The sequence below is a fragment of the Hyla sarda genome, chromosome 11 (assembly GCF_029499605.1).
Source record: "Hyla sarda isolate aHylSar1 chromosome 11, aHylSar1.hap1, whole genome shotgun sequence".
Classification (NCBI taxonomy): domain Eukaryota; kingdom Metazoa; phylum Chordata; class Amphibia; order Anura; family Hylidae; genus Hyla; species Hyla sarda.
Window position 1 is genome coordinate 91509159 of NC_079199.1, and position 27015 is coordinate 91536173.

Genomic DNA, 27015 nt, shown 5'->3' on the forward strand with positions numbered 1-27015 from the left:
TGTGGGAACATACATTTCCCATTGATTTGCATGGGACTTTAAACAAAAACTCTGACCCTCGCAAATGGGGGTAATTAAGGGTTAAATTAACTATCCTATATTTTAAGTGGACATATAAGTAACATGTGACCAAGTATTATCGAAATATCTCCAGCCGTTTGGAAGTTATGCAGTAACATATATTTCCCATAGACTTGTATGGGACAAAAACCCTGACCCAGGCAAATGGGGGTGAGTAAGGGTTAAATTACATATCCCATGTTTGTTGTTGACATATAAGTAACATGTGTGCCAAGTTTCATGTTAATATCGTTAGCCGCTTGGACGTGATTGCGGAATATACACACACACACAAACACAAATTGCGTTTCATATATATGGATACTAGTTGAGTACCCGGCGTTGCCCGGTTTTTCCTTCCAAATCCTTGTTGGGGAGGAAAATAAACAAAGGAGGAAGCTTTTGACTTCATATCCAGTTCTCATATATTGTTGTCATATCCCAACCCCACATCCGGTCCTCCTATCTCGACCTCCTGTCCCAACCTCCTATACCGTCCTCCTATTCCATCCTCCTATCCCGACCTCCTATCCCGTCCTCCTATCCCGTCCTCATATCCTGTTCTCCTATCCTGTTCTCCTATCCTGTCCTCCTATCCTGACCTCCTATCCTGTCCTCCTATCCCATCCTCCTATCCTGTCCTCCTATCCCGACCTCCTATCCCGACCTCCTATCCCGACCTCCTATCCCGTCCTCCTATCCCGTCCTCCTATCCTGACCTCCTATCCTGACCTCCTATCCCATCCTCCTATCCTGTCCTCCTATCCTGTCCTCCTATCCCGACCTCCTATCCCGTCCTCCTATCCCGTCCTCCTATCCCAATCTCCTATCCCGACCTCCTATCCTGACCTCCTATCCCAACCTCCTATCCCGTCCTCCTTTCCCGTCCTCCTTTCCGGTCCTCCTATCTCGACCTCCTATCTCGATATCCTATCTCAAACCTCCTATCCCGTCCTTCTATCCCGGCCTCCTATCCCGTCCTCCTATCCCAATCTCCTATCCCGACCTCCTATCCTGACCTCCTATCCCAACCTCCTATCCCGTCCTCCTTTCCCGTCCTCCTTTCCTGTCCTCCTATCTCGACCTCCTATCCCATCCTTCTATCTCGACCTCCTATCCCGACCTATCCAGACCTCCAATCCCATCCTCCTATCCCGACCTCCTTTCCCGTCCTCATATCTCGACCTCCTATCTTGACCTTCTATCCCGTCCTCCTTTTTCGACCTCCTATCCCAACCTCCTATCCAGACCTCCCATCCCATCCTCATATCCCAACCTTCCTATCCCGTCATCCTATCCCAACCTTCTATCCCTACCTCATATCTCGTCCTCAAATCCCGTCCTCCTATCCCGACCTCCTATCTCGACCTCCTATCCCGACCTCCCATCCCGTCCTCATATATCGACCTCCTATCCCGACCCGTAATATGTGTACCAGGTATTAAAATAGCTCCAGCCATACGGAAATTATATGGGAACATACATTTCCCCTTGATTTGCATGGGACTTTAATCAAAAACCCGACCCTCCCAAATGGTGGTAGTTAAGGGTTAAATTAACTATCCTATATTTTAAGTGGACATAAGTAACATGTCACCAAAGTATTATCGAAATATCTCCAGGCATTTGGAAGTTATGCAGTAGCATTTATTTCCCATTGACTTGTATGGGACTTTAAACATAAGCCCCACCCCTTGCAAATGGGGGTGAGTAAGGGTTAAATCACCTATCCTATGTTTGTTGTTGACATATAAGTAACAAGTGTGCCAAGTTTCATGTTAATATCTTTAGCCATTTGAAAGTTTTTGTGGAACATACACACATACATACATACACATACACACATACATACACACACATACATACATACACACACATACATACATACACACACACATACATACACACACATACACACACATACATACATACACACACATACATACATACACACACATACACACACACACACACACATACATACACACACATACACACACATACATACATACACATACATACACACACACACACACGTTGAGTTTTATATATATATATATATATATATATATATATATATATATATATATAGATATATACACACACACAGAACAATGGCATTGCAGCACTACTTTAGAGTGATCGCTGATGTCCGGCATTACCGGCGGGTCACTGGCTGCTAATAACAGCCGGACCCTGCCGTGCATGATGGGAGCATCGCTCTGGTGCTCAAGTCATGTACAGGACATTAATGTCCTATCACATCAGGATGTACATTTACGTCCATTGTCCTTAAGGGGTTCATTTAACCACCGCTTTACTGTATTAAAATTTCAAAATTGAAAAGATTTAAATCGCTTTTTTTACTTGCAGATAAGCTACGGAGCATTTACTTGTACCTTTGGTGACAGTGAAAACTTTCCATTGCTTTACCAAACTGTTCCAAGTGAGTTGTCTCAGTTTCGCGCCATCGTTCAGCTTCTGCTCCATTTTGAGTGGACATGGGTTGGAATCATAACAACGGATGAAAACAGGAATCAACAGGCAGCTTTAGAGCTGAAAAAACAAATGGGCGAGCATGGGATTTGTGTTGACTTCATGACATTCATTTTAAAAGATCCTTCTCATCATGCAAAGAGTACATATAAAGTTGTACAAACAATTGAGAAGTCATCTGTGAAGGTCATTATTTTATACTGCACGGACAGTTTCTTTGTTTCAGTTTTGCAAACTAGCTCTTATAGGGTTATTGGGAAAGTCTGGATCACAACAATAGGAATGGATCACTATTTCAATGTTAAATTTCCTAATTTTCTTATTAAATTTAATGGTTCTTTAGTAATAACAATTGAAAAAGGAAAAATACCAGGATTTACACATTTTTTGTATCGGTCAACATATGTGAATATGCCAGATAATGACTTTGTAAAATCATTTTGGATGTTTAGTCTTGGGTGTATGGATGGCTATGAAAATTCAGGCTTGAAGAAAAATTTGGAAGCTGATAATTTGTGGAAAAATCTCTTGTCTGAAGATGGGGCAACTACGTATCGATATTCGTACGCCATTTTTAATGCCGTTCGATTCATTTCTGAAGCTTTGCATCATGTAAATTTAGAGAAACAACAACTAAAACAATCTCCAACAAGCCAGATGTCTGAGTTGAAATTGAAAGTTAGTGACATTTCTGTTCATGCCTGTACCAAAAAACTGAAACCAAAAGAACGAAAAATTACTACGGAAAAAAATAAAACCGTCCACAAGAAGTTGTTTTACCATTTGTATGTAACCATCATTAATAAAGCTGTCCAATGTAGTGTAACAGTACACAATGAGAATATGGCTAAAATACCAAAAGTAACATTATGCAACATATATTCAAGTTGAAACATTATTCTACATTTAACATTTTATACATTTTTATGTTGGTTGTCAATAGATTTCATTTATTTTGTAGCAATAACAATTGCCAACATAAGAGTAGAATAGAGATGAGCGAATTGAATCGGACCAAGTCGATTTTCTTGAAAAATTTGACTCGGACCGAATCCAATCTTCGACTTGATTCAAAATAACAAATTTCTTCATTATCGACACCCCTGTGATCGTCCTGTATAATGTATAAATGCGAGTGGCTTTTCTCCTGCGCTTGCATCTCTGCAATAGATACGACGATTGCAGCGGGTGTCAGGAGAGACACCTGCTGTGATCTATCCCAACATGGAGCACACTCTTCTCATTGTTGGGAGCTGTAGTACCTGCATTTATAGACAGATCACAGCGGGTGTCACTTCTGACACCGATGCGATCGTCCTGAATAATGTATAGATATGGGCGGCCGCTCTTCTCTGGTCCCACTGTAGTATGAGTATATGCCGTATATATGCCTATTATTCATATTTCCCACAGAAAGCTGTGAGTGGCTAGAACCATCTGGCCAATAGTGTTGCTCACGAATATTCGCAATTCGAATATTATTCGCGAATATCGCATATTCGCGAATTCGCGAATTTCGCGAATATAGCGCTATATATTCGTAATTACGAATATTCGTTTTTTTTTTTTTTTTTTTTTTTTTTTTTCACAGTACACATCACAGTGATCATCCCTCTCTGCTTCCAGCTTGTGTGGTGTAAAGAAGGCTCTAATACTACTGTGTGAGACTGGCGCGCGAAAATTCGCATATGCGAATATTAGCATATGCGAAAATTAGCACATGCGAATTTTCACATATGCGAATTTTCGCGTATGTTAATTTTGTATATGCTAATATGCACATATGATAGTTTTCGCATACGCGAATGTTCGCATATGCGAAAATAAAACGGGAATATAACGAATATGCGAATATTCGCGAATATATGACGAATATTCGTCCATATATTCGCGAATATTCGCGAATTCGAATATGGCCTATGCCGCTCAACACTACTGGCCAATCACAGCTCTCAGTGGGAAATATGAATAAGTGATGTGAATTCTATTCACATCACGGGCCAGCCAGAGTATAGTGCAGTGATGCGAGCGCAGGAGAAAGCCGCTCCATCTCTGCAAAAGAAAGGACAATCACATCAGGTGTCAGGAGTGACACCTGGGGCAATCTGTCTATTAGTACAGGTACTACAGCTCCCATCATGGAACAGTCTGTTCCATGCTGGGAGTAGTAGTACTACCTAAAAAATGTAAAAACATACAGTAGAGAAAAAAGTAAAACACACACACTTTATTAAACACAATATTAAAATACATTACTAATAAAAAAAATTGTAATAATTATAAAAAATATATTATTTTTACATTTAAATGGCCCCTTTCTACCTTTTTATTATTGTCGGCTAAATTTTTAGGTCCCTGCCCACCCACATAAATTGATCCCTGTTTAAAAATTAACATTAACTTTTTTTTTTCTTTCAATTTTCGGAGTGGGCAGAGACCAGAAAATTCAGCGCTCAATATTAAAAATGAGTGAGGAGTGCATTTCCTAATTTTTTTTCTAGTTTTTGTTCTAAATCATAATTTTTTTTATTTTCACTTTACTTTTTTAGCCCCATTTATAAAAAAAAAAAAAATGTTGGGCATTTAGATGTGCTGCCATGAATTATTGCCGGGGTCAGAGACGAGACGTGGACAGAAACATCAGTAATATGTACAATACAGTAGGCAAAAAAAAGGCTGAGTATCCCTAATTTACCAAAAATCCATAAATTTACAGAGGTTCTGGTCAGATTTCTGATCGAAGACCTCTGTAAATTTATGGATTTTTGGTAAATTAGGGAAAGTCAGCCTTTTTTTTTCCCTACTGTACTATACATATTACTGATTTCCCTGTCCTCGGCTTATCTCTGACCCCTACAATTATTCTTGGCAGAACATCTAAATGCCCAAAAAAATAAAATAAAATAAATGGGGCTAAAACAAATGTAAAAAAATAAAATAAAAAATGATTTAGAATGAAAACTAGAAAAAAATGAATTATGAAATTCACTGCTCGTTCATTTTTAATATTGAGCGCTGAATTTTCTGGTCCCTGCCCACTCCCAAAAATTGAAAGACAAAATAAAAAAGGGAATGTTAAACAGGAATCAATTTATATGGGCGGAGTATATACTGTTGTGATTGAAAGCACTGACAGAGCAGCAGTGTGAATTTTGTCTTGAGTGGGTGAATAACAATAAAAATACACAACATCAGCTTAGAATTGGAAATGCCATGTCATTGTAAATCATGTTCAAAATATATAAGCTGTGGCCATCTTATTTAAATGCAATATCAGTGTGTATCATGCTCCAAGTACATGCTACACTAAGCACAGACTGTGAACTATATCATGAGTGTATATTGCGGTAATATCTCGGCAGTGTGTACTACTTCTATAAGTTGTGAACATAAATAGCATAATATCACCATATAATTGGAAACACTATATCAGTGTAAACTGTGTCGGTAATGTATGCTGTGGTCATTGCAATAATCAACACATTGGTAGTGTGGATTGCACTTGGAATCCGTGAACCGAATTACCTAGCATGAGTAATTAATAGAAAACGCAATATCAGTGTGAATTGTATCTAAGCATCATCATCTATAGTAAATGGTGCCTGAAGATATACACTTGATGTATTTACAGTAGGACTATTACAGTGCATCCTGTGCAAATGATTTCTTGCCAACTGTAGAAAAGCTTCTCCATAGGGATGAATCTGGATATTATGCAACAGTAACGGATCCCCAAGCTAAGTGGTGATGCTTAAAGGGGTATTCCAGGATTTTTTTTTATTTGACTATGCTACAGGGGCTATAAAGTTAGTGTAGTTCATAATATAGTGTCTGTACCTGTTGTACCAGTTTTCTCACAATTCTTCTGTGATTTTCACCCCACTATTTATTTTTAACAGCATACAAAATGTCTGTTGTCTGATTTTTTCCCAGGTTGCAAAGAGGCCGAGACCTCACCTCACTAGTCAGCTGATGACAGGGAGCCTGTCTGCTTCAATGGGGGGAGCGATTGCTTGGTGGGAGAGAGATCAATCTGCAACTAATGCAACAGCTGTAGGCACCCTGATTGAAAACCACAGGTCTTTTGAATGGATGCAGCTCATTTATGTTTCAATGGGTGGGGTGGTTGATGTGTGGGAGGGAGGAAAAATTAATTTTTCGACTTTTAGGCAAGGAAAAAAACTCAAAAAGGAAATGCCAGTTCACAAAAAGCTAGGCACAGTGTTATGGTAATCTCACAACATAGCCATTTAGCCCCAAGACAAGCGCAGATCCTTCCTTAGCATGTCCATTACTGTCTGCCAGGTACATACTAAAATCACTTTATGGTGGATAATCCCTTTAAGGTATGAACTTATGCTGAGCCTTACATATTCTATAAGTGAAGCATCCATAGAATTTGGTATCCTAAAATGGATGTACTGCTATAAATGAACGACAGCAATCTGATGGCGACCTAATCTGAATATTTTTTAAGGTTTTTTGCTATTTTTTCATTATTTTGGCACATTATTGCTATTTTCATACTAGCATAATGAAAGCTAAATTTTAAGGTTCCCTGTACAGTCACTATTTTTCTAGTACCTGTATTAATAGACAGATAACCCTGGATGTCACTCCTGACACCCAATGCGATTGTTCTTTCTATTGCAGAGATGGATTGGCTTTCTCCTGCACTTGCTCTGCATCTCTGCATTATACTCCGGCCAGCCAGTGATGTGAATAGAATTCACATCACTTATTCATATTTCCGGCAGAGAGCTGTGATTGACCAGTTGGTTCCAGCCAATCACAGCTCTCTGCAGGAAATATGAATAATAGGTATAAATATGGCATATCATAATACTATAGTGGGACCAGAGACGAGCGGCCGGACACATCTATACTTTATACAGGACGATTGCATCGGGTGTTAGAAGTGACACCCGCTGCGATCTGTCTATTAATGCAGGTACTACATCTCCCAGCATGGAGAAGAGTGTGCTCCATGTTGGGAGGAGTAGTACCTGCAGTTAGGGACAGATCACAGCAGGTGTCACTCCTGACACCCGATGCAATCATCCTTTTTAGATGCGAGAAAGCCGCCCACATCTTTACATTATACAGAACATCATCAGGAGTGACACCCAGAGTGATCTGTCTATTAGCACAGGTACTACTACTCCCATCATGGAACAGGCTGTTCCATGTTGGGAGTAATAGTACTACCTAAAAAAAATTTAAAAAAAGAGAAAAAAAGTGAAACACACACACACTTTATTAAACGCATTATTAAAATGCATTACTAATTAATTTTTTTTTCCAAAAATCGCTCTAGCGTAGAATACACATAAAATATAAAGAACAAGCTTATCATAGTGAAATAATTCTCTTTAACCCCTTAAGGACTCAGCCCATTTTGGCCTTAAGGACTCAGACAATTTAATTTTTACGTTTTCATTTTTTCCTCCTCGCCTTCTAAAAATCATAACTCTTTTATATTTTCATCCACAGACTAGTATGAGGGCTTGTTTTTTGCGCGACCAGTTGTCCTTTGTAATGACATCACTCATTATATCATAAAATGTATGGCGCAACCAAAAAACACTATTTTTGTGGGGAAATTAAAACGAAAAACGCAATTTTGCTAATTTTGGAAGGTTTTGTTTTCACGCCGTACAATTTATGGTAAAAATGACGTGTGTTCTTTATTCTGAGGGTCAATACGATTAAAATGATACCCATTATTATATACTTTTATATTATTGTTGCGCTTAAAAAAAATCACAAACTTTTTAACCAAATTAGTACGTTTATAATCCCTTTATTTTGATGACCTATAACTTTTTTATTTTTCCGTATAAGCGGCGGTATGGGGGCTCATTTTTTGCGCCATGATCTGTACTTTTTTTTGATACCACATTTGCATATAAAAAACTTTTAATAGATTTTTTATAATTTTTTTTTAATAAAATGTATTAAAAAAGTAGGAATTTTGGACTTTTTTTTATTTTTTTTCGTTCACGCCGTTCACCGTACGGGATCATTAACATTTTATTTTAATAGTTCGGACATTTACGCACGCGGCGATACCAAATATGTCTATAAAAAATGTTTTTTACGCTTTTTGGGGGTAAAATAGGAAAAAACGGACGTTTTACTTTTTTATTGGGGGAGGGGATTTTTTTTACTTTTACTTTTACATTTTTTTACATTTTTTTTACACTTGAATAGTCCCCATAGGGGACTATTCATAGCAATACCATGATTGCTAATACTGATCTGTTCTATGTATAGGACATAGAACAGATCAGTATTATCGGTCATCTCCTGCTCTGGTCTGCTCGATCACAGACCAGAGCAGGAGACGCCGGGAGCCGCACGGAGGAAGGAGAGGGGACCTCCGTGCGGCGTTATGAATGATCGGATCCCCGCAGCAGCGCTGCGGGCGATCCGATCGTTCATTTTAATCGCGAACTGCCGCAGATGCCGGGATCTGTATTGATCCCGGCACCTGAGGGGTTAATGGCGGACGCCCGCGAGATCGCGGGCGTCGGCCATTGCCGGCGGGTCCCTGGCTGCGATCAGCAGCTGGGATCAGCCGCGCATGACACGGGCATCGCTCCGATGCCCGCGGTTATGCTTAGGACGTAAATGTACGTCCTGGTGCGTTAAGTACCACCTCACCAGGACGTACATTTACGTCCTGCGTCCTTAAGGGGTTAAGAAGATTAGAGAACAACTTTACATTCAATAGGGCTGCCGAGGCAACTCCAGTAGTGCCAAGGGGTAGTAACAACCTAGGTATCTGAAGAAGAAAAACCTGGCAAAATGCCTCTTAATAAGGAAAATAAAGGAAAAGCAATCTGGAGGCTATGTGTATGCAAATGGTTTGTGAGTAACTGATGTGTACAATAGATGAAGAGGTTTTTTATTTATTTTTTAAATCCCCCTAGGAGAGTTTTATAAGCGATTGTTAGAAAAACATTGATCAGTTACATTGGTGCTCTGCTAGTAGAGGCTATCTGAGGTTGGCCCTATTAGCAGATCGTCCCATGGCCAGCACGGAGGTCTTTGAGATGGCTTTACCAACTAAGCCAAAAAGTGCATAGGGAAAAAAAAGACACACACACCAAGAAAAAAAAAATAAAAACACAAAACTTTATCGAAATAAAGAGCACCAGAGGACCATCATTAACCTCTTTTATTAAGTTAGGCATAAAAAATCTTCTTTCTTTGGTTCTTGATCTAATGTAGTCCAGATGTAGTCCTGGGCAGAGTTTACACCAATTCTGGCACACAGTGAGCCAAGATTTGGCATACAAGTCAACCACATTTCTCTTCTGCCAGGGAAACTCCTTGGGGATCAACATTTGGCTTGACGACTAGTAATGGGGGAAATATTCCCAGGGTTGGGCACAGTGGGCTCGGCCTGGGGACTCTATTACAGTAAGCTAGGGGTGCATGAACTATCCCTAGTTTACTGTACATAAACAGATTAATGAGGTTTCATTTGAGGTTCGAGTTCATGCAGTGATGCAAAACAAAAAAAAGCCTTCATATGGGTCTTTAGGTGGAAAATTGAAAGTGTTATGATTTCTAGAAGGTGAGGAGGAAAAAACTAAAGTGCAAAAGTGGAAAAAAACATCGTACTTAAGGGGTACTCCGGCGCTAAGACATCTTATCCCCTATCCAAAGTATAGGGGATAAGATGCCTGATCGCGGGGGTCCTGCCGTATCTTCCATGCCGCACCCTGTTAGAATCAGCCCCCAGAGCATGCTCACTCCAGGTCTGATTACTGGCGATCACGTGGACGGAGCATATTGATGTCACGGCTCCTCCTCGTGTGACGTCACGCCCCCTCCATAGGCTTGCATTGAGGGGGCGGAGCGTGACATCACACAAGGGCGGAGCCGTGACGTCACTATGCTCCGTCCCCGTGATCGCCAGTAATCAGACCCGGAGCGAGCACGCTCCAGGGGCTGATTCTGACGGGGTGTGACGTGAAGATCACGGGGGTCCCCAGCGTCGGGACCCCCGCGATCAGGCATCTTATCCCCTATCCTTTGGATAGGGGATAAGATGTCTTAGCGCCGGAGTACCCCTTTAAGGGGTTAAACTCAATCGGGCTTTCACTTTCATCAAGATTCTGTGTTTTGACATACAGTTTCTGCAAACATTCTGCAGAAAGTTTTGTAGAAAGGAATTTGAGCAAAATAGAAGAATTTCTGCCGTGTGAACAAAGCTTTACACAGATTTTTACAGCTCTTGGTGTTATAGACAAGGTTTAAGACTTTGCATTTTGGGTTTGCTTCATTGTGAGCCCAACTTAAAAATTTCTAAGAATCTGGCAAACTGCTCTTTTGCAAAAGTTTGCTTAACTCTAATGAATTAGTATTATAGAATTATCTTCTATGATGTGAAAAACCAAACAAACCATTGCTTTTAGGAGGTGCTATACCTCTATATGTAATTTTATTTCAGGTAACTTTAGGTAGTTTTAGTACCAATATGTGTTTTATTGTTTTCTCAAAGCTTAACCGGTATTTAAAACTCGTGAGTCTGAAATCATCTTCTGGTGTAGACATTTTTTTCAATGAAAAAGGATATATAGATGGACGCTTCGATATATTAAACCTGATAGCAGATAAAGATAATAAAGTAACAAAAGAGACTGTTGGCAACTGGATGCCCTATGCTTCAGACAAGCTTCAAATCAACAATAGTGGAATTTTCTGGAATCCATATTTCAATAAGGTAGAAAAAAGATTTGATTTGACCTTTTTCCTGTTGTTTTTTTTTTTTTTTTTTTTATATGTTTATATGTTATACATGGATTCATTTAAAGGTATTGCTACTATGATAGTTTGCCTTCTGGAAGTTTACCCCCATTTATACACAGGATCTAAGGCGCTCAGCAAGAGTGTAACGCTGCTGGTTGGCAACCACCACCGTACCATGTGTCCTGGTTCATCCTGCTCTGCAAGGTCTCTGTAACCTGCCTGTCTGTCTTCTGACTCCTGCCTGTTTAGTGGATTTGCCGTTGCCTTTTGCATTGGACTCTGTATATACTTTCTAAATAAACACCTATATCAGCATTTCGGCATTTGACACACTTTTAGTTTCAGTTTTGTCAATTTTAGTGTCAGTGGCCGGCTGCCACTTGTAGCACAGTACATCCACACCCATGTTGCATTACAAAGAATAGCCATTGAGTTCTTGGTCACTCTCATACAAAGGGTCTTGTCCCCTGATGAATGGTGGGCAGCCAGATCAAGGAAGAGTCCTGGCTGTTCCAAACTTCTTTTATTTAACAATAATTGAGGCCATTGTGCTCTTGTGAACTTTTAATGCCGGAGACATTTAGTTATACCCTTTTACAGATCTCTGCCTACACACAATACTGTCACTGAGCTTTACAGGCAGTTCTTTCTACCTCATGGCTTGGCTTTTTCGGTGATATGCATTGTCAGCTGCGAAACCTTGAATAAACAGGAGGGTGAAAGAGTTTGCCCAATTGATATTGGCCAATTTACAATATTTGTTCCTCCATGCAATCCAACACTGTCTCTAGTCTTTCCCACAATGATACCGGTGTTGTCCTGCAGTCTGTTGAAAACAGTAACTCTATATTAGAATATTATTAAAAACTATGCTAAGAAAAATGTATCTGACTGACGTGTTTTTAGCCTGTCTCAATCAGGAAATTATTTATTTAGTTTTAATAGTTTTCTAATAAAGTTATTGCTTTTAACAGATTAAAGGACACACTCCTTAGCTTTGTTGAAATAGACACTTCCACTTTTCTAATGCAGTGTCCAAGTCTCTCTGCATAATAGAGTTGTACATCAAGATATATCCTCCTAAAGTAAATACTCATATTTACCATTTTCTCCTCAGACTCCACAATCTTTGTGCAGTTATCCTTGCTCCCCAGGCTATTGGAAATCTATGAAGAAGGGTAAACTGGCATGTTGCTTTGGCTGTGTATTGTGCAAAGATGGAGAAATATCTAATGGAACAGGTACATATCTTCATGAATAGAGTTAAGCAAGCAGAACCCCCTGAACCCAGATTCGGTTTGAACTTTCTGCGACTTGCTGAACTTTCAAACATCGCCAGGTTCGGTTCATGTCAAGGCTGAGCTGTGCCACAGCTGACAGCCGCGATTACAGCTCAGGCCAGAAAGGAAGGAGTTATCTAGCACTAGTGAGCACTAATTAACTCCTGGGGGGAGGGAGGAAAGAATACATTATATTCTACATACATACTGTAGGAGACCGACCAGGGGGACAGTGAGAGTGAGCCCGAAACTGACTTGCCCATCCACCCTAAACGTTGGATTGACAAGTGGGCGCCGGTCCTTCCCTGAGCTAAAGTGCAGGGGCATAAAAACACATACTAAAATACAGTCGATCACAAACCAGAAACATAACAGGAATATAGAACTCTACAACAGATTAAGTTCAGAGGACACAGATCAGTGAGCAGCACAGGGAACACTATAGACCAATGGTAAAGCACAGAGAAAAACACTAGCTAAGTGATCATGTACTCTAAGATCAGTGCATGTACAAAATGCAGAAGAAAGAACAAATAGAGTTCAAAACACCAGACAGGAAAACGAATGAGTCTAAACAGACTCCAGGAACAGACAGGAATATAGCATAATCCCCCAGAACCTCCAGTAGACACAAAGTCCCCATGGACCGGTAACAGGGATCTATCGCTAAATAGGAATAATCGCAATCCCTAAGAAAACCTCCAGTAGACACGGAGTCCCCATGGATAGGTAACAGGGATGCCTAGTTACAACTCAGAAAACAGATACAACAGGATATGATTAAAGAACACTGTTCACACTGAACACAAGACAGGAATCGCAATCCCTCAGAAAACCTCCAGTAGACACGGAGTCCCCATGGACAGGTAACAGGGATACCTAGATACAACTCAGAAAAACAGATACAAAAGGATATAATTATAGAACACTGTTCAGACTGAACACAAGACAGGAATCACATCCAGTAGACATCCAGTAGACACGGGGTCCCCATGGACAGGAAACAGGGATATCTAGATCAGAGCCTCCAGTAGACACAGGAATGTCCCCATGGAGCGATAACACAGAAAATGGATATAAGAGAAAACACAGTGTGAACAGATACATAACAGAAAGGATATACAAATCCTAAAACCGACTATACAAACACTGCTTAAAATCTACTAAGAGCATGCCACATAACCACGGCTAAAACCAGAACATACAAGGTGCATGCTAAAGCAGAGATAGTAGATTAAAAGCTCAAACAAGGGATATTTCACCAAAGGCTCCTAGTAGCATGTCCAGCATCTTAGCAGCAAGACATGAGGAAGTCAAACTGAAATCTGAAATCACCAGTCCAGAGTCTAGACATGGCTAACTTCAAATAGACATACCCTAGGAGATATTGGCTAGCAAGCCAAAGGCTTTAACTATTTCCTGATGGGGGAACATAAAACTGTTCACACACAACCAAGACAGACATGACACATACATTCTATATATATATATATATATATATATATATATATATATATATATAAAATCTATTTAGATGGCTGTATAATGTATACAATGAATAGCGTTATACTTACCACCTCATCGCTGGTCCTGCCCTCTTCTTGTGTATCCACGCCTCTAGCAATGATGTCATTAGAGACAGTGCTAAACAAAAATAAGCTTAAAACCTGGAAGGAGGTGTAGTAAGTACAGCTCTATTCACGTTTTGTGCTTGTAGTCTACCGGGCTCGACAAACTTTTAAAAAGTGTTCGGTTCCTAAAATGAACAGAGATGTCAGCAGAGAGCACTGTGTTCCAAAAAGAAAATTATTTCCTCTGTATTATTCAGCAGATAATAAGTACAGGAAGGATTAAGATTTTTTAATAGAAGTGATTTACAAAAAGTGATTTAAAAAAAAAAAAATTCCACCGGAGTACCCCTTTAACTCTTTTGTCACAGTAAACAGCAAATCAGGTGGTTTACTGTAACATCTTGCTGGGCTAAGCTCGCTCATCTCTAGTCATGAATTAAGGATACATCAGCATTAAACATATATAGTGAGGGTTTTGCACCTAATATGAAGCATTGTTCTCTTTCATGTAACCTTGTTTCCTTTTAGCTAGAGAAATCTGTCAAATCTGTCCTGATGATCAATGGTCCAATCCAACTAGAGATAAATGTATTAAGCGTCCTCTACATTTCCTATCCTATGAGGAAGAGTTAGGAAGGTCATTGGCCACCATTGCCACCATCTTCTTTGGAATGACTTCATCAGTGCTCTGGGTTTTTGTTAAACACAGGAACACTCCTCTGGTCAGAGCCAACAATCGTAACCTCAGCTATGTTCTCCTGGTGTCTTTGATGATATCTTTCCTTCTCTCGTTCTTATTTATTGGACATCCCAGAGAACTGACCTGCCTCATGAGACAAACTTCTTTTGGGTTTGTCTTTGCTGTTGCCGTTTCTTCAGTTCTGGGCAAAACGACAACTGTTCTCATTGCATTCAATGCTACAAAACCTGGCAGCAAATTAAGAAAATGTGTAGGATCCAGAATACCCACTGGACTGGTCATTCTGTGCTCTTTGGGGGAATTCATAATATGTGTGACATGGCTGATCTGTTTTCCTCCATTCGTTGAACTTAATACTAAGACTATTTCAGGGACAATCATAGTACAATGTAATGAAGGCTCCATTGTTGCTTTCTATGTTGCAGTCTCATATATTGGGATTTTAGCAGTTTTTAGCTTTGTTATTGCATTTATATCTAGGAAGCTTCCAGACATTTTTAACGAGGCCCAGCATATTACTCTGAGTATGCTGGTGTTCTGTATTGTCTGGATGTCCTTCATCCCAACCTATCTCTGCACAAAAGGAAAATATATGGTGGCTGTAGAGATTTTTGCTGTTTTATCCTCCAATGGGGCATTATTATGCTTTATATTTTTACCCAAATGTAAAACTATTGTACTTAAACCTGAAGACAACAGGATACATGATATTACAATAAAAGCTTAACAATTAAATACAATGTAAATGTTTAATTTTGTTTTAATATTAATATTTAGAGATGTTAGACGTAATAATATTAATAATATTTATACAGTGCCAACAGATTCCGCAACACTTTACAATTTTGGGGATACAAATAAAGACAAGTTTCAGACATAATACTAGTATTACCCACTAAATATTCACACAGGAGGAGTGAGGGCACTGCTCGCGAGAGATTACATACTATGGGGAATGGAGTTCAAACAAAAGGAAGAATGTTCTTTATTGATACAATGACCCAGCCATGTTTTATAAATAGGGGACGTTACGTGAAGGAAGATGAACCAGTCACCAGCTAATCTCAGAATGTCTAAGTGCCCACAGTACACCTTAGCATATTTTGAAATAGGACATGCTCAATCAGGTCATCAATGATTATTTTGGGTTCTGTTCCCTGTGTCTGTTCCTTATTTCCTTGTTTTGCCAATTATCTTTATTTATATTTTTATTCTCACCTTTCATTCTCAATCCTCACATCTCATGTCTAAATTTGCTTCTCCAGGAAACAGATTTTTTTTTTTAAGTTTTATTTTTTCTCATTTCACATTTTAAGAGAGCCAAATGCGGATATCAACAAAGCCAAATGCGGGTATGTATATTTACTAGAAAAATTGTACTTTTTAATAGCCTTCCTCAGTTCACTTTGCTAGTATAGTTTACAACATTATGAAGTTATGAAATAGTGAGGTACTTAGCGTGCAATTTGGCGGCCAAATAGCTTGGACCCAAATTGCAAGCTAAGTACTCACTATTTCATGACTTCATAATTTTATGTTTCCATTTATTGCACCATAGCTGTGTAGCTGTTCATGTTGTATCTATATACTCATGTTTTATCTATATCTTTGAGCTAGCAGTGTGCTGCTGTATTCTTGTGTTGCTGTATATTTAGCCCAGCAGCTTGCACCTGGTCCATATAATAGTTTGGAATCAATAGTGCTGGCCAACTTATCCTTTGAATATATATATATATATATATATATATATATATATATACACACACACACACCGTATATACTCGAGTATAAGCCGAGTTTTTCAGCAGGGGGATGGACCGGGCCGTCCATCATCGCCTATCTACGATGCACTTCTAGTGGGTAGGGTGAGCCGGTCCAGGCCATCCAACTTGACCTGGAGGCCCTCTTCTCCACTGCGGGCCAGCCCCGGACTAGTGACTCTGCATTGATGCTGCAGCACAGGGCCTCCTGGTCAAGATGGACAGCCCGGACCGGCTCATCCTCCCCCACTGGAAGTCGGACGGTCCCTGCAGCGTAGATGGGCAATGATGGACAGCTGCTAGGGAAGGACTGAAAGAGCTACAACTGGGGAGGTGAGTAGAGAAAAAGAGAGGGGGGTCTGGATGATTAAAGGGGGGAATGAGGGTGTCTGGATGATGACAGGGGGGATGAAGAGTGTCTGGATGATGAAAGAGGGGGATGAGGGGTGTCTGGATGATGACAGGGGGGATGAGGGGTCTGTATGATGACGGGGGGGTCGGGATGATGACAGAGGGGGCGGGATGATGACAGGGGGATGATGATGGGGGGGATGATGGATGATGACATGGGGGTGGGATAATGTATTTCCCACCCTAGGCTTATACTCGAGTCAATAGGTTTTCCTAGGTTTTTGGGGGGAAATTGGAGGGGCCTCGGCTTATATTCAGGTCGGCTTTTATATATATATATATATATATATATATATATATATATATATATATATAGCAACAGAAGAATGCAGCAGCACACTGCCAGCACAAGGATATAGGTGAAACATGAACATGCAGTTAAAACATGGAGAGCTATACAACTATGGTGTAATAGATGCAAATGTGAAACTATGAAATAGTGAGGCACTTAGCTCGCAGATTTGTCTCCGCCGGCGGTCAAATAGCTTGGACCGTACCACCGCGATAAGGTGGCCTCATTGGGACGAACCCTACACTGTGAATATGCCTCTGTGTGAACAGTTCAGTAAGCATGGCAGGGTCTGGAACATCCAAGACACCTTATATACACACCTGATAGAGGTGGGTGGAGTGTAAGGCCAACATGGAGGTAGCCACTCCCCCGTATGTACAAGACAGACAAAGAATAAGTCAGCCAGCACTTTAGTTGATACCAAACTATTATATGGACCTGGCCTACAGGTGCACTCTACTAGGCTAGATATACAGCAACAGAAGAATGCAGCAGCACACTGCCAGCACAAAGATATAGGTGATGAGGGATGAGGGGTGTCTGGATGATAACAGGGGGATGAGGGGTCTGTATGATGACGGGGGGGGTGGGGATGATGACAGAGGGGGCGGGATGATGACAGGGGGGTGATGACGGGGGGGGATGATGGATGATGACATGGGGGTGGGATGATGTATTTCCCACCCTAGGCTTATACTAGAGTCAATAGGTTTTCCTAGGTTTTTGGGGGGGAATTGGAGGGGCCTCGGCTTATACTCGAGTATATATATATATATATATATATATATATATATATATATATATTGCAGTAAACTGTCATTTCAGAGATCTATTTTATATGACTTCCTTTGGCAGGCTGTAACATGGCAGTTACAAGCCCCTGGCTGCCATAACAACTGATCGGCAGGCAGTGATCACATTGCATTTTGGGCAATCAGATCCAAAATTTCAACTTGCATGGGTCGCAAATGTTGACCAGAGTTATAAACTATGGGAAATATACTATAAACGAAAATATAGAAACGGAGCACTCACACGATCTGTATCCTTTGGGATGGGGTCGTCTCTCGATTGGGGTCCCTCATCTGGGGTCTGCAGCAGGGAGGCTCAGATGCCAGCCACGGTCCGTATCATGCCAATAGCTACATACAAACCGTATCTTTTTACGTAAAGCATTTCTGGAGATCTATACCGGGACTTTTACACTACCCCTTCACTTTTATCCATACATAATCATTGTTGAATTGTATAGTGTTCCCTTCACTTTACCTCTGTTCTCTTCTCTGGTTGTGACATGCTATAGGAAATAGCTTATCGGGAGCATAGAGCATAGAGCCCACCACAAGTTTCTGAAGATATGGACTCTATGGACAAAATACAGATGCTTTTCTCTTCATTATGAGCCTTGATCTTAAGGTTCCTGTTAAATTCATATCAATTGTTTCTCCATTTCTGTGTCTGCCCTTTGGGTCCATGGTGTTTTTTTTACTAGGTTTTAGATCTAAAGGAGAGGGCTACTTTATTCTAATCTATCCTTGTTCATCTTCTATAATCCAAAAATATTGTACACATTAAATATACTTATAATTCATTCACTAAGAGACCACACTGCCCCCCCCCCCCTTTGTATCCTAACACCCCCCACCAAACCAACCCTACATCTTAGTTTTTATTAATTTATCTTTGTTTGGATTATCATTGGCTGACTATGAAATTATGACACTGTCAGTACACTCTTGCCATCCATAATATATTTCATTTGTTTACCATCCTTGTTGTTTCTCCCCTCTCTATCCCCCACATTTGTACCATTTTATTGTAATTTGGTGTCCCGGTACCGTATTGCATACCGTACCCTGTGTGGTGGTCCCCAAAGTCAGAGTTACTACGTTCAGGTAGGGTTCCCCAGGTGGGACAGTCCCTAGTCGCCTCCTCCTACTCTAATTCTATAATGTTTATATGTGTATATTTAGTAATGTGTATATTAGTCTAATTGCCTTTGTAGTGTCGAAGGACCTTCGGTTATGTGACCATGTTCATTCCTCTATGGTAAGTTGGAGGACCTTTGGAGGTCCTTGGGTCACATGTTTACCCAGAACTCTCTGTACAGAAGAGTGACAGTTGTATGGACCAGTGAGCTTAAGTCCATGAATTGCTATCCATATTAGTGAAGTGTTGATGTGGCACCATGGTTAATCTACTCTGATGCATCAGGCATTGGTGGCTGGAAATCCTGGCTTATCCATGCCTGATTCATCTTCACAAAGGTCAGTCTCTCCACATTTTTGTGGAAAGATGAGTTCTCCTTGGGGTGACTATTGTTACGCCGAGCGCTCCGGGTCCCCGCTCCTCCCCGGAGCGCTCGCCACATCCTCGCTACTGCAGCGCCACGGTCGGATCCACTGACCGGGTGCGCTGCGATACCGCCTCCAGCCGGGATGCGATTCGCGATGCGGGTGGCGCCCGCTCGCGATGCGCACCCCGGCTCCCGTACCTGACTCGCTCTCCGTCGGTCCTGTCCCGGCGCGCGCGGCCCCGCTCCCTAGGGCGCTCGCGCGCCGGGTCTCTGCGATTTAAAGGGCCACTGCGCCACTGATTGGCGCAGTTGTTCTAATTAGTGTGTTCACCTGTGCACTCCCTATGTATACCTCACTTCCCCTGCACTCCCTCGCCGGATCTTGTTGCCATCGTGCCAGTGAAAGCGTTTCCCAGTGTGTTCCTAGCCTGTGTTCCAGACCTCCTGCCGTTGCCCCTGACTACGATCCTTGCTGCCTGCCCCGACCTTCTGCTACGTCCGACCTTGCTCTTGTCTACTCCCTTGTACCGCGCCTATCTTCAGCAGTCAGAGAGGTTGAGCCGTTGCTAGTGGATACGACCTGGTTGCTACCGCCGCTGCAAGACCATCCCGCTTTGCGGCGGGCTCTGGTGAAAACCAGTAGCAGCTTAGAACCGGTCCACTAGCACGGTCCACGCCAATCCCTCTCTGGCACAGAGGATCCACCTCCTGCCAGCCGAATCGTGACAGTAGATCCGGCCATGGATCCCGCTGAAGTTCCTCTGCCAGTTGTCGCCGACCTCACCACGGTGGTCGCCCAGCAGTCGCAACAGATAGCGCAACAAGGCCACCAGCTGTCTCAACTGACCGTGATGCTACAGCAGCTACTACCACAGCTTCAGCAATCATCTCCTCCGCCAGATCCTGCACCTCCTCCGCAGCGAGTGGCCGCTTCCGGCCTACGACTTTCCTTGCCGGATAAATTTGATGGGGACTCTAAGTTTTGCCGTGGCTTTCTTTCACAATGTTCCCTGCACTTGGAGATGATGTCGGACCAGTTTCCTACTGAAAGGTCTAAGGTGGCTTTCGTAGTCAGCCTTCTGTCTGGGAAAGCTCTGTCATGGGCCACACCGCTCTGGGACCGCAATGACCCCGTCACTGCCTCTGTACACTCCTTCTTCTCAGAAATTCGAAGTGTCTTTGAGGAACCTGCCCGAGCCTCTTCTGCTGAGACTGCCCTGCTGAACCTGGTCCAGGGTAATTCTTCCGTTGGCGAGTACGCCATCCAATTCCGTACTCTTGCTTCCGAATTATCCTGGAATAATGAGGCCCTCTGCGCGACCTTTAAAAAAGGCCTATCCAGCAACATTAAAGATGTTCTGGCCGCACGAGAAATTCCTGCTAACCTGCATGAACTCATTCATCTTGCCACTCGCATTGACATGCGTTTTTCCGAAAGGCGTCAGGAGCTCCGCCAGGATATGGACTTTGTTCGCACGAGGCGTTTTTTCTCCCCGGCTCCTCTCTCCTCTGGTCCTCTGCAATCCGTTCCTGTGCCTTCCGCCGTGGAGGCTATGCAAGTTGACCGGTCTCGCTTGACACCTCAAGAGAGGACACGACGCCGCATGGAGAATCTTTGCCTGTACTGTGCCGGTACCGAACACTTCCTGAAGGATTGTCCTATCCGTCCTCCCCGCCTGGAAAGACGTACGCTGACTCCGCACAAAGGTGAGACAGTTCTTGATGTCAACTCTGCTTCTCCACGCCTTACTGTGCCTGTGCGGATATCTGCCTCTACCTTCTCCTTCTCTACTAAGGCCTTCTTGGATTCCGGATCTGCAGGAAATTTTATTTTGGCCTCTCTCATCAACAGGTTCAACATCCCAGTGACCAGTCTCGCCAGACCCCTCTACATCAATTGTGTTAACAATGAAAGATTGGACTGTGCCGTGCGTTACCGCACGGAACCCCTCCTAATGTGCATCGGACCTCATCACGAAAAAATTGAGTTTTTGGTCCTCTCCAATTGCACTTCCGAAATTCTCCTTGGACTACCGTGGCTTCAACGCCATTCCCCAACCCTTGATTGGTCCACAGGAGAGATCAAGAGCTGGGGTACTTCTTGTTTCAAGGACTGTCTTAAACCGGTTCCCAATACTCCCTGCCGTGACCCTGTGGTTCCCCCTGTAACCGGTCTCCCTAAGGCTTATATGGACTATGCTGACGTATTTAGCAAAAAGCAAGCTGAGACTTTACCCCCTCACAGGCCTTTTGACTGTCCTATTGACCTCCTCCCGGGCACTACTCCACCCCGGGGCAGAATTTATCCTCTGTCCGCCCCAGAGACTCTTGCTATGTCTGAATACATCCAGGAAAATTTAAAAAAGGGGTTTATCCACAAATCCTCCTCTCCTGCCGGAGCTGGATTTTTCTTTGTGTCCAAAAAAGATGGCTCCCTACGTCCTTGCATTGATTACCGCGGACTTAATAAAATCACGGTAAAGAACCGCTACCCCCTACCTCTTATCTCAGAACTCTTTGATCGCCTTCAAGGTGCCCACATCTTTACCAAACTGGACTTAAGAGGTGCTTATAATCTCATCCGCATCAGGGAGGGGGACGAATGGAAAACTGCATTTAACACTAGAGATGGACACTTTGAGTATCTGGTCATGCCCTTTGGCCTGTGCAACGCCCCTGCCGTCTTCCAAGACTTTGTTAATGAAATTTTTCGTGATCTCTTATATTCCTGTGTTGTTGTGTATCTGGACGATATTCTGATTTTTTCTGCCAACTTAGAGGAACACCGCCAGCATGTCCGCATGGTTCTTCAGAGACTTCGAGACAATAAACTTTATGCCAAAATGGAGAAATGTCTGTTTGAATGTCAATCTCTTCCTTTCCTAGGATACTTGGTTTCTGGCCAGGGACTACAAATGGACCCAGATAAACTCTCTGCCGTCTTAGATTGGCCACGCCCCTCCGGACTCCGTGCTATCCAACGTTTTTTGGGGTTCGCCAATTATTACAGACAATTTATTCCTCATTTTTCCACTATTGTGGCTCCTATCGTGGCTTTAACCAAGAAGAATGCCAATCCTAAGTCCTGGTCTCCTCAAGCGGAAGACGCATTTAAATGGCTCAAGTCCGCCTTTTCTTCTGCTCCCGTGCTCTCCAGACCTGACCCATCTAAACCCTTCCTATTGGAGGTTGATGCCTCCTCAGTGGGAGCTGGAGCGGTCCTTCTACAAAAAAATTCTTCCGGGCATGCTGTTACTTGTGGTTTTTTTTCTAGGACCTTCTCTCCGGCGGAGAGGAACTACTCCATCGGGGATCGAGAACTACTGGCCATTAAATTGGTACTTGAGGAATGGAGGCATCTGCTGGAGGGATCAAAATTTCCAGTTATCATTTACACCGACCACAAGAATCTCTCCTATCTCCAGTCTGCCCAACGGCTGAATCCTCGCCAGGCCAGGTGGTCTTTGTTCTTTGCCCGTTTTAACTTTGAAATTCATTTTCGCCCTGCCGACAAGAACATTAGGGCCGATGCTCTCTCTCATTCCTCGGATGCTTCGGAAGTAGAGGTCTCTCCGCAACACATCATTCCTCCTGACTGTCTGATCTCCACTTCTCCAGCCTCCATCAGGCAAACTCCTCCAGGGAAGACCTTCGTTTCTCCACGCCAACGTCTCGGGATTCTCAAATGGGGTCACTCCTCCCACCTCGCTGGCCATGCGGGCATCAAAAAGTCTTTGCAACTCATCTCTCGCTTCTATTGGTGGCCGACTCTGGAGACGGATGTTGTTGATTTTGTGCGGGCCTGTACTGTCTGTGCCCGGGATAAGACTCCTCGCCAGAAGCCTGCTGGTCTCCTTCATCCTCTGCCTGTCCCCGAACAGCCTTGGTCTCTGATTGGTATGGACTTTATTACAGACTTACCCCCATCCCGTGGCAACACTGTTGTTTGGGTGGTCGTTGATCGATTTTCCAAGATGGCACATTTTATTCCTCTTCCTGGTCTTCCTTCAGCGCCTCAGTTGGCAAAACAATTTTTTGTACACATTTTTCGTCTTCACGGTTTGCCCACGCAGATCGTCTCGGATAGAGGCGTCCAATTCGTGTCAAAATTCTGGAGGGCTCTCTGTAAACAACTCAAGATTAAATTAACCCCTTAAGGACCGGAGGTTTTTCCGTTTTTGCATTTTCGTTTTTTGCTCCTTGCCTTTAAAAAATCATAACTCTTTCAAATTTACACCTAAAAATCCATATGATGGCTTATTTTTTGCGCCACCAATTCTACTTTGTAATGACGTCAGTCATTTTGCCCAAAAATCTATGGTGAAGCGGGAAAAAAAATCATTGTGCGACAAAATTGAAAAAAAAACGCTGTTTTGTAACTTTTGGGGGCTTCCGTTTCTACGTAGTACATTTTTGGGTAAAAATGACACCTGATATGTATTCTGTAGGTCCATACGATTAAAATGATACCCTACTTATATAGGTTTGATTTTGTCGGACTTCTGGAAAAAATCATAACTACATGCAGGAAAATTAATACGTTTAAAATTGTCATCTTCTGACCCCTATAACATTTTTTTTTTCCGTGTATGGGGTGGTATGAGCGCTCATTTTTTGCGCCGTGATCTGAAGTTTTTAACGGTACCATTTTTGTATTGATAGGACTTATTGATCACTTTTTATTCATTTTTAAATGATATAAAAAGTGACCAAAAATGCACTATTTTGGAATTTGGAATTTTTTTGCGCGCACGCCATTGACCGAGCGGTTTAATTAATGATATATTTTTATAATTCGGACATTTCCGCACGCGGTGATACCACATATGTTTATTTTTATTTTTATTTACACTGTGTTTTTTTTATTATTGGAAAAGGGGGGTGATTCAAACTTTTAATAGGGGAGGAGTTAAATGATCTTTATTCACTTTTTTTTTTCACTTTTTTTTTGCAGTGTTATAGGTCCCATAGGGACCTATAACACTGCACACACTGATCTTCTATGTTGATCACTGGTTTCACATAGGAAACCAGTGATCGACGAATCTGCCGGATGACTGCTCATGCCTGGATCTCAGGCACTGAGCAGTCATTCGGCGATCGGACAGCGAGGAGGCAGGTAGGGGCCCTCCCGCTGTCCTGTCAGCTGTTCGGGATGCCGCGATTAGCCGCGGCTATCCCGAACAGCCCGACTGAGCTAGCCGGGAACTTTCACTTTCACTTTTAGCCGCGCGGCTCAGCTTTGAGCGCGCGGCTAAAGGGTTAATAGCGCGCGGCGCCGCGATCGGCGCTGCGCGCTATTAGAGGCGGGTCCCGGCTTCACTATGACGCCGGGCCCGCCATGATATGACGCGGGGTTACTGTGTAACCCCGCGTTATATCAGAAGAGCAGGACCAAGGACGTACCGGTACGTCCTTGGTCCTTAAGGGGTTAAACTTCTCTTCTGCTTATCATCCTCAATCCAATGGGCAAGTAGAAAGAATTAACCAGGTCCTGGGTGACTATTTACGGCATTTTGTTTCCTCCCGCCAGGATGACTGGGCAGATCTTCTACCATGGGCCGAATTCTCGTACAACTTCAGAGTCTCTGAATCTTCTTCTAAATCCCCATTTTTCGTGGTGTACGGCCGTCACCCTCTTCCCCCCCTCCCTACTCCCTTGCCCTCTGGTTTGCCCGCTGTGGATGAAGTGACTCGTGATCTTTCCACCATATGGAAAGAGACCCAAAATTCTCTTTTACAGGCTTCATCTCGCATGAAAAAGTTTGCCGATAAGAAAAGAAGAGCTCCCCCCATTTTTTCTCCCGGAGACAAGGTATGGCTCTCCGCTAAATATGTCCGCTTCCGTGTCCCCAGCTACAAACTGGGACCACGCTATCTTGGTCCTTTCAAAATCTTGTGCCAAATTAATCCTGTCTCTTACAAACTTCTTCTTCCTCCTTCTCTTCGTATTCCTAATGCCTTTCATGTCTCTCTTCTTAAACCACTCATCATCAACCGTTTCTCTCCCAAACTTGTTTCTCCCACTCCTGTCTCCGGTTCTTCTGACGTCTTCTCAGTGAAGGAGATACTGGCCTCCAAGACGGTCAGAGGGAAAAAATTTTTTTTGGTTGATTGGGAGGGCTGTGGTCCTGAAGAGAGATCCTGGGAACCTGAGGACAACATCCTAGACAAAAGTCTGGTCCTCAGGTTCTCAGGCTCCAAGAAGAGGGGGAGACCCAAGGGGGGAGGTACTGTTACGCCGAGCGCTCCGGATCCCCGCTCCTCCCCGGAGCGCTCGCCACATCCTCGCTACTGCAGCGCCCCGGTCGGATCCACTGACCGGGTGCGCTGCGATACCGCCTCCAGCCGGGATGCGATTTGCGATGCGGGTGGCGCCCGCTCGCGATGCGCACCCCGGCTCCCGTACCTGACTCGCTCTCCGTCGGTCCTGTCCCGGCGCGCGCGGCCCCGCTCCCTAGGGCGCGCGCGCGCCGGGTCTCTGCGATTTAAAGGGCCACTGCGCCACTGATTGGCGCAGTTGTTCTAATTAGTGTGTTCACCTGTGCACTCCCTATGTATACCTCACTTCCCCTGCACTCCCTCGCCGGATCTTGTTGCCATCGTGCCAGTGAAAGCGTTTCCCAGTGTGTTCCTAGCCTGTGTTCCAGACCTCCTGCCGTTGCCCCTGACTACGATCCTTGCTGCCTGCCCCGACCTTCTGCTACGTCCGACCTTGCTCTTGTCTACTCCCTTGTACCGCGCCTATCTTCAGCAGTCAGAGAGGTTGAGCCGTTGCTAGTGGATACGACCTGGTTGCTACCACCGCTGCAAGACCATCCCGCTTTGCGGCGGGCTCTGGTGAAAACCAGTAGCAGCTTAGAACCGGTCCACTAGCACGGTCCACGCCAATCCCTCTCTGGCACAGAGGATCCACCTCCTGCCAGCCGAATCGTGACAACTATGGCTGCCGCACTAAACACCCGCTCTGATGGCACACTACTGGCCGGGCAGGACTGCTTTTGCAGGGAGAACTCTGCTAGTTGTGGTCAGAAATCAAGTTTGGCTGCCCAGAAGTCCAGCGGATCTTCAAAGTGTATTGGCATGGGCATGTCAAGGTATGCCACCACCTGCTGGTTCAGGTCCTGCTCCAGGTCTACCTGCTGCTGATGAGTTGCTTCACTATTCGGGTGAAGAAAGGTACTCATCAGTGACTGTAGACACAGGCTGCTGCTGATGGAGGTGGTACTGCTCCTGCCACCCCACCTCTCCCCAGCAGCCATGGCAGTGGAAGGTGAGTGCAGGGCGTCTCCTGAGTCAGACCTGTGAGAGGATGGATGATGGTGCAGATAGGCATCAGCCAACTGACTATGTAGGATGTTTCTTTTTTTGTTTTTGTAGTAGGAC

At 43.3% G+C, this 27015-nt stretch overlaps 1 protein-coding gene across 1 annotated transcript in view; it reads left to right on the plus strand.

Annotated features, from left to right (window-relative positions):
• Window positions 1-15597, plus strand: part of LOC130294940 (vomeronasal type-2 receptor 26-like) — a 29651-nt gene extending 14054 nt beyond the window's left edge. The window contains exons 4-7 of the mRNA XM_056545095.1: window positions 2434-3417; window positions 11072-11293; window positions 12437-12560; window positions 14699-15597. Coding sequence (XP_056401070.1) covers window positions 2434-3417; window positions 11072-11293; window positions 12437-12560; window positions 14699-15597 — 2229 coding nt within the window. The remainder of the gene's footprint in view (window positions 1-2433; window positions 3418-11071; window positions 11294-12436; window positions 12561-14698) is intronic.
• Window positions 15598-27015: the final 11418 nt, after the last annotated feature.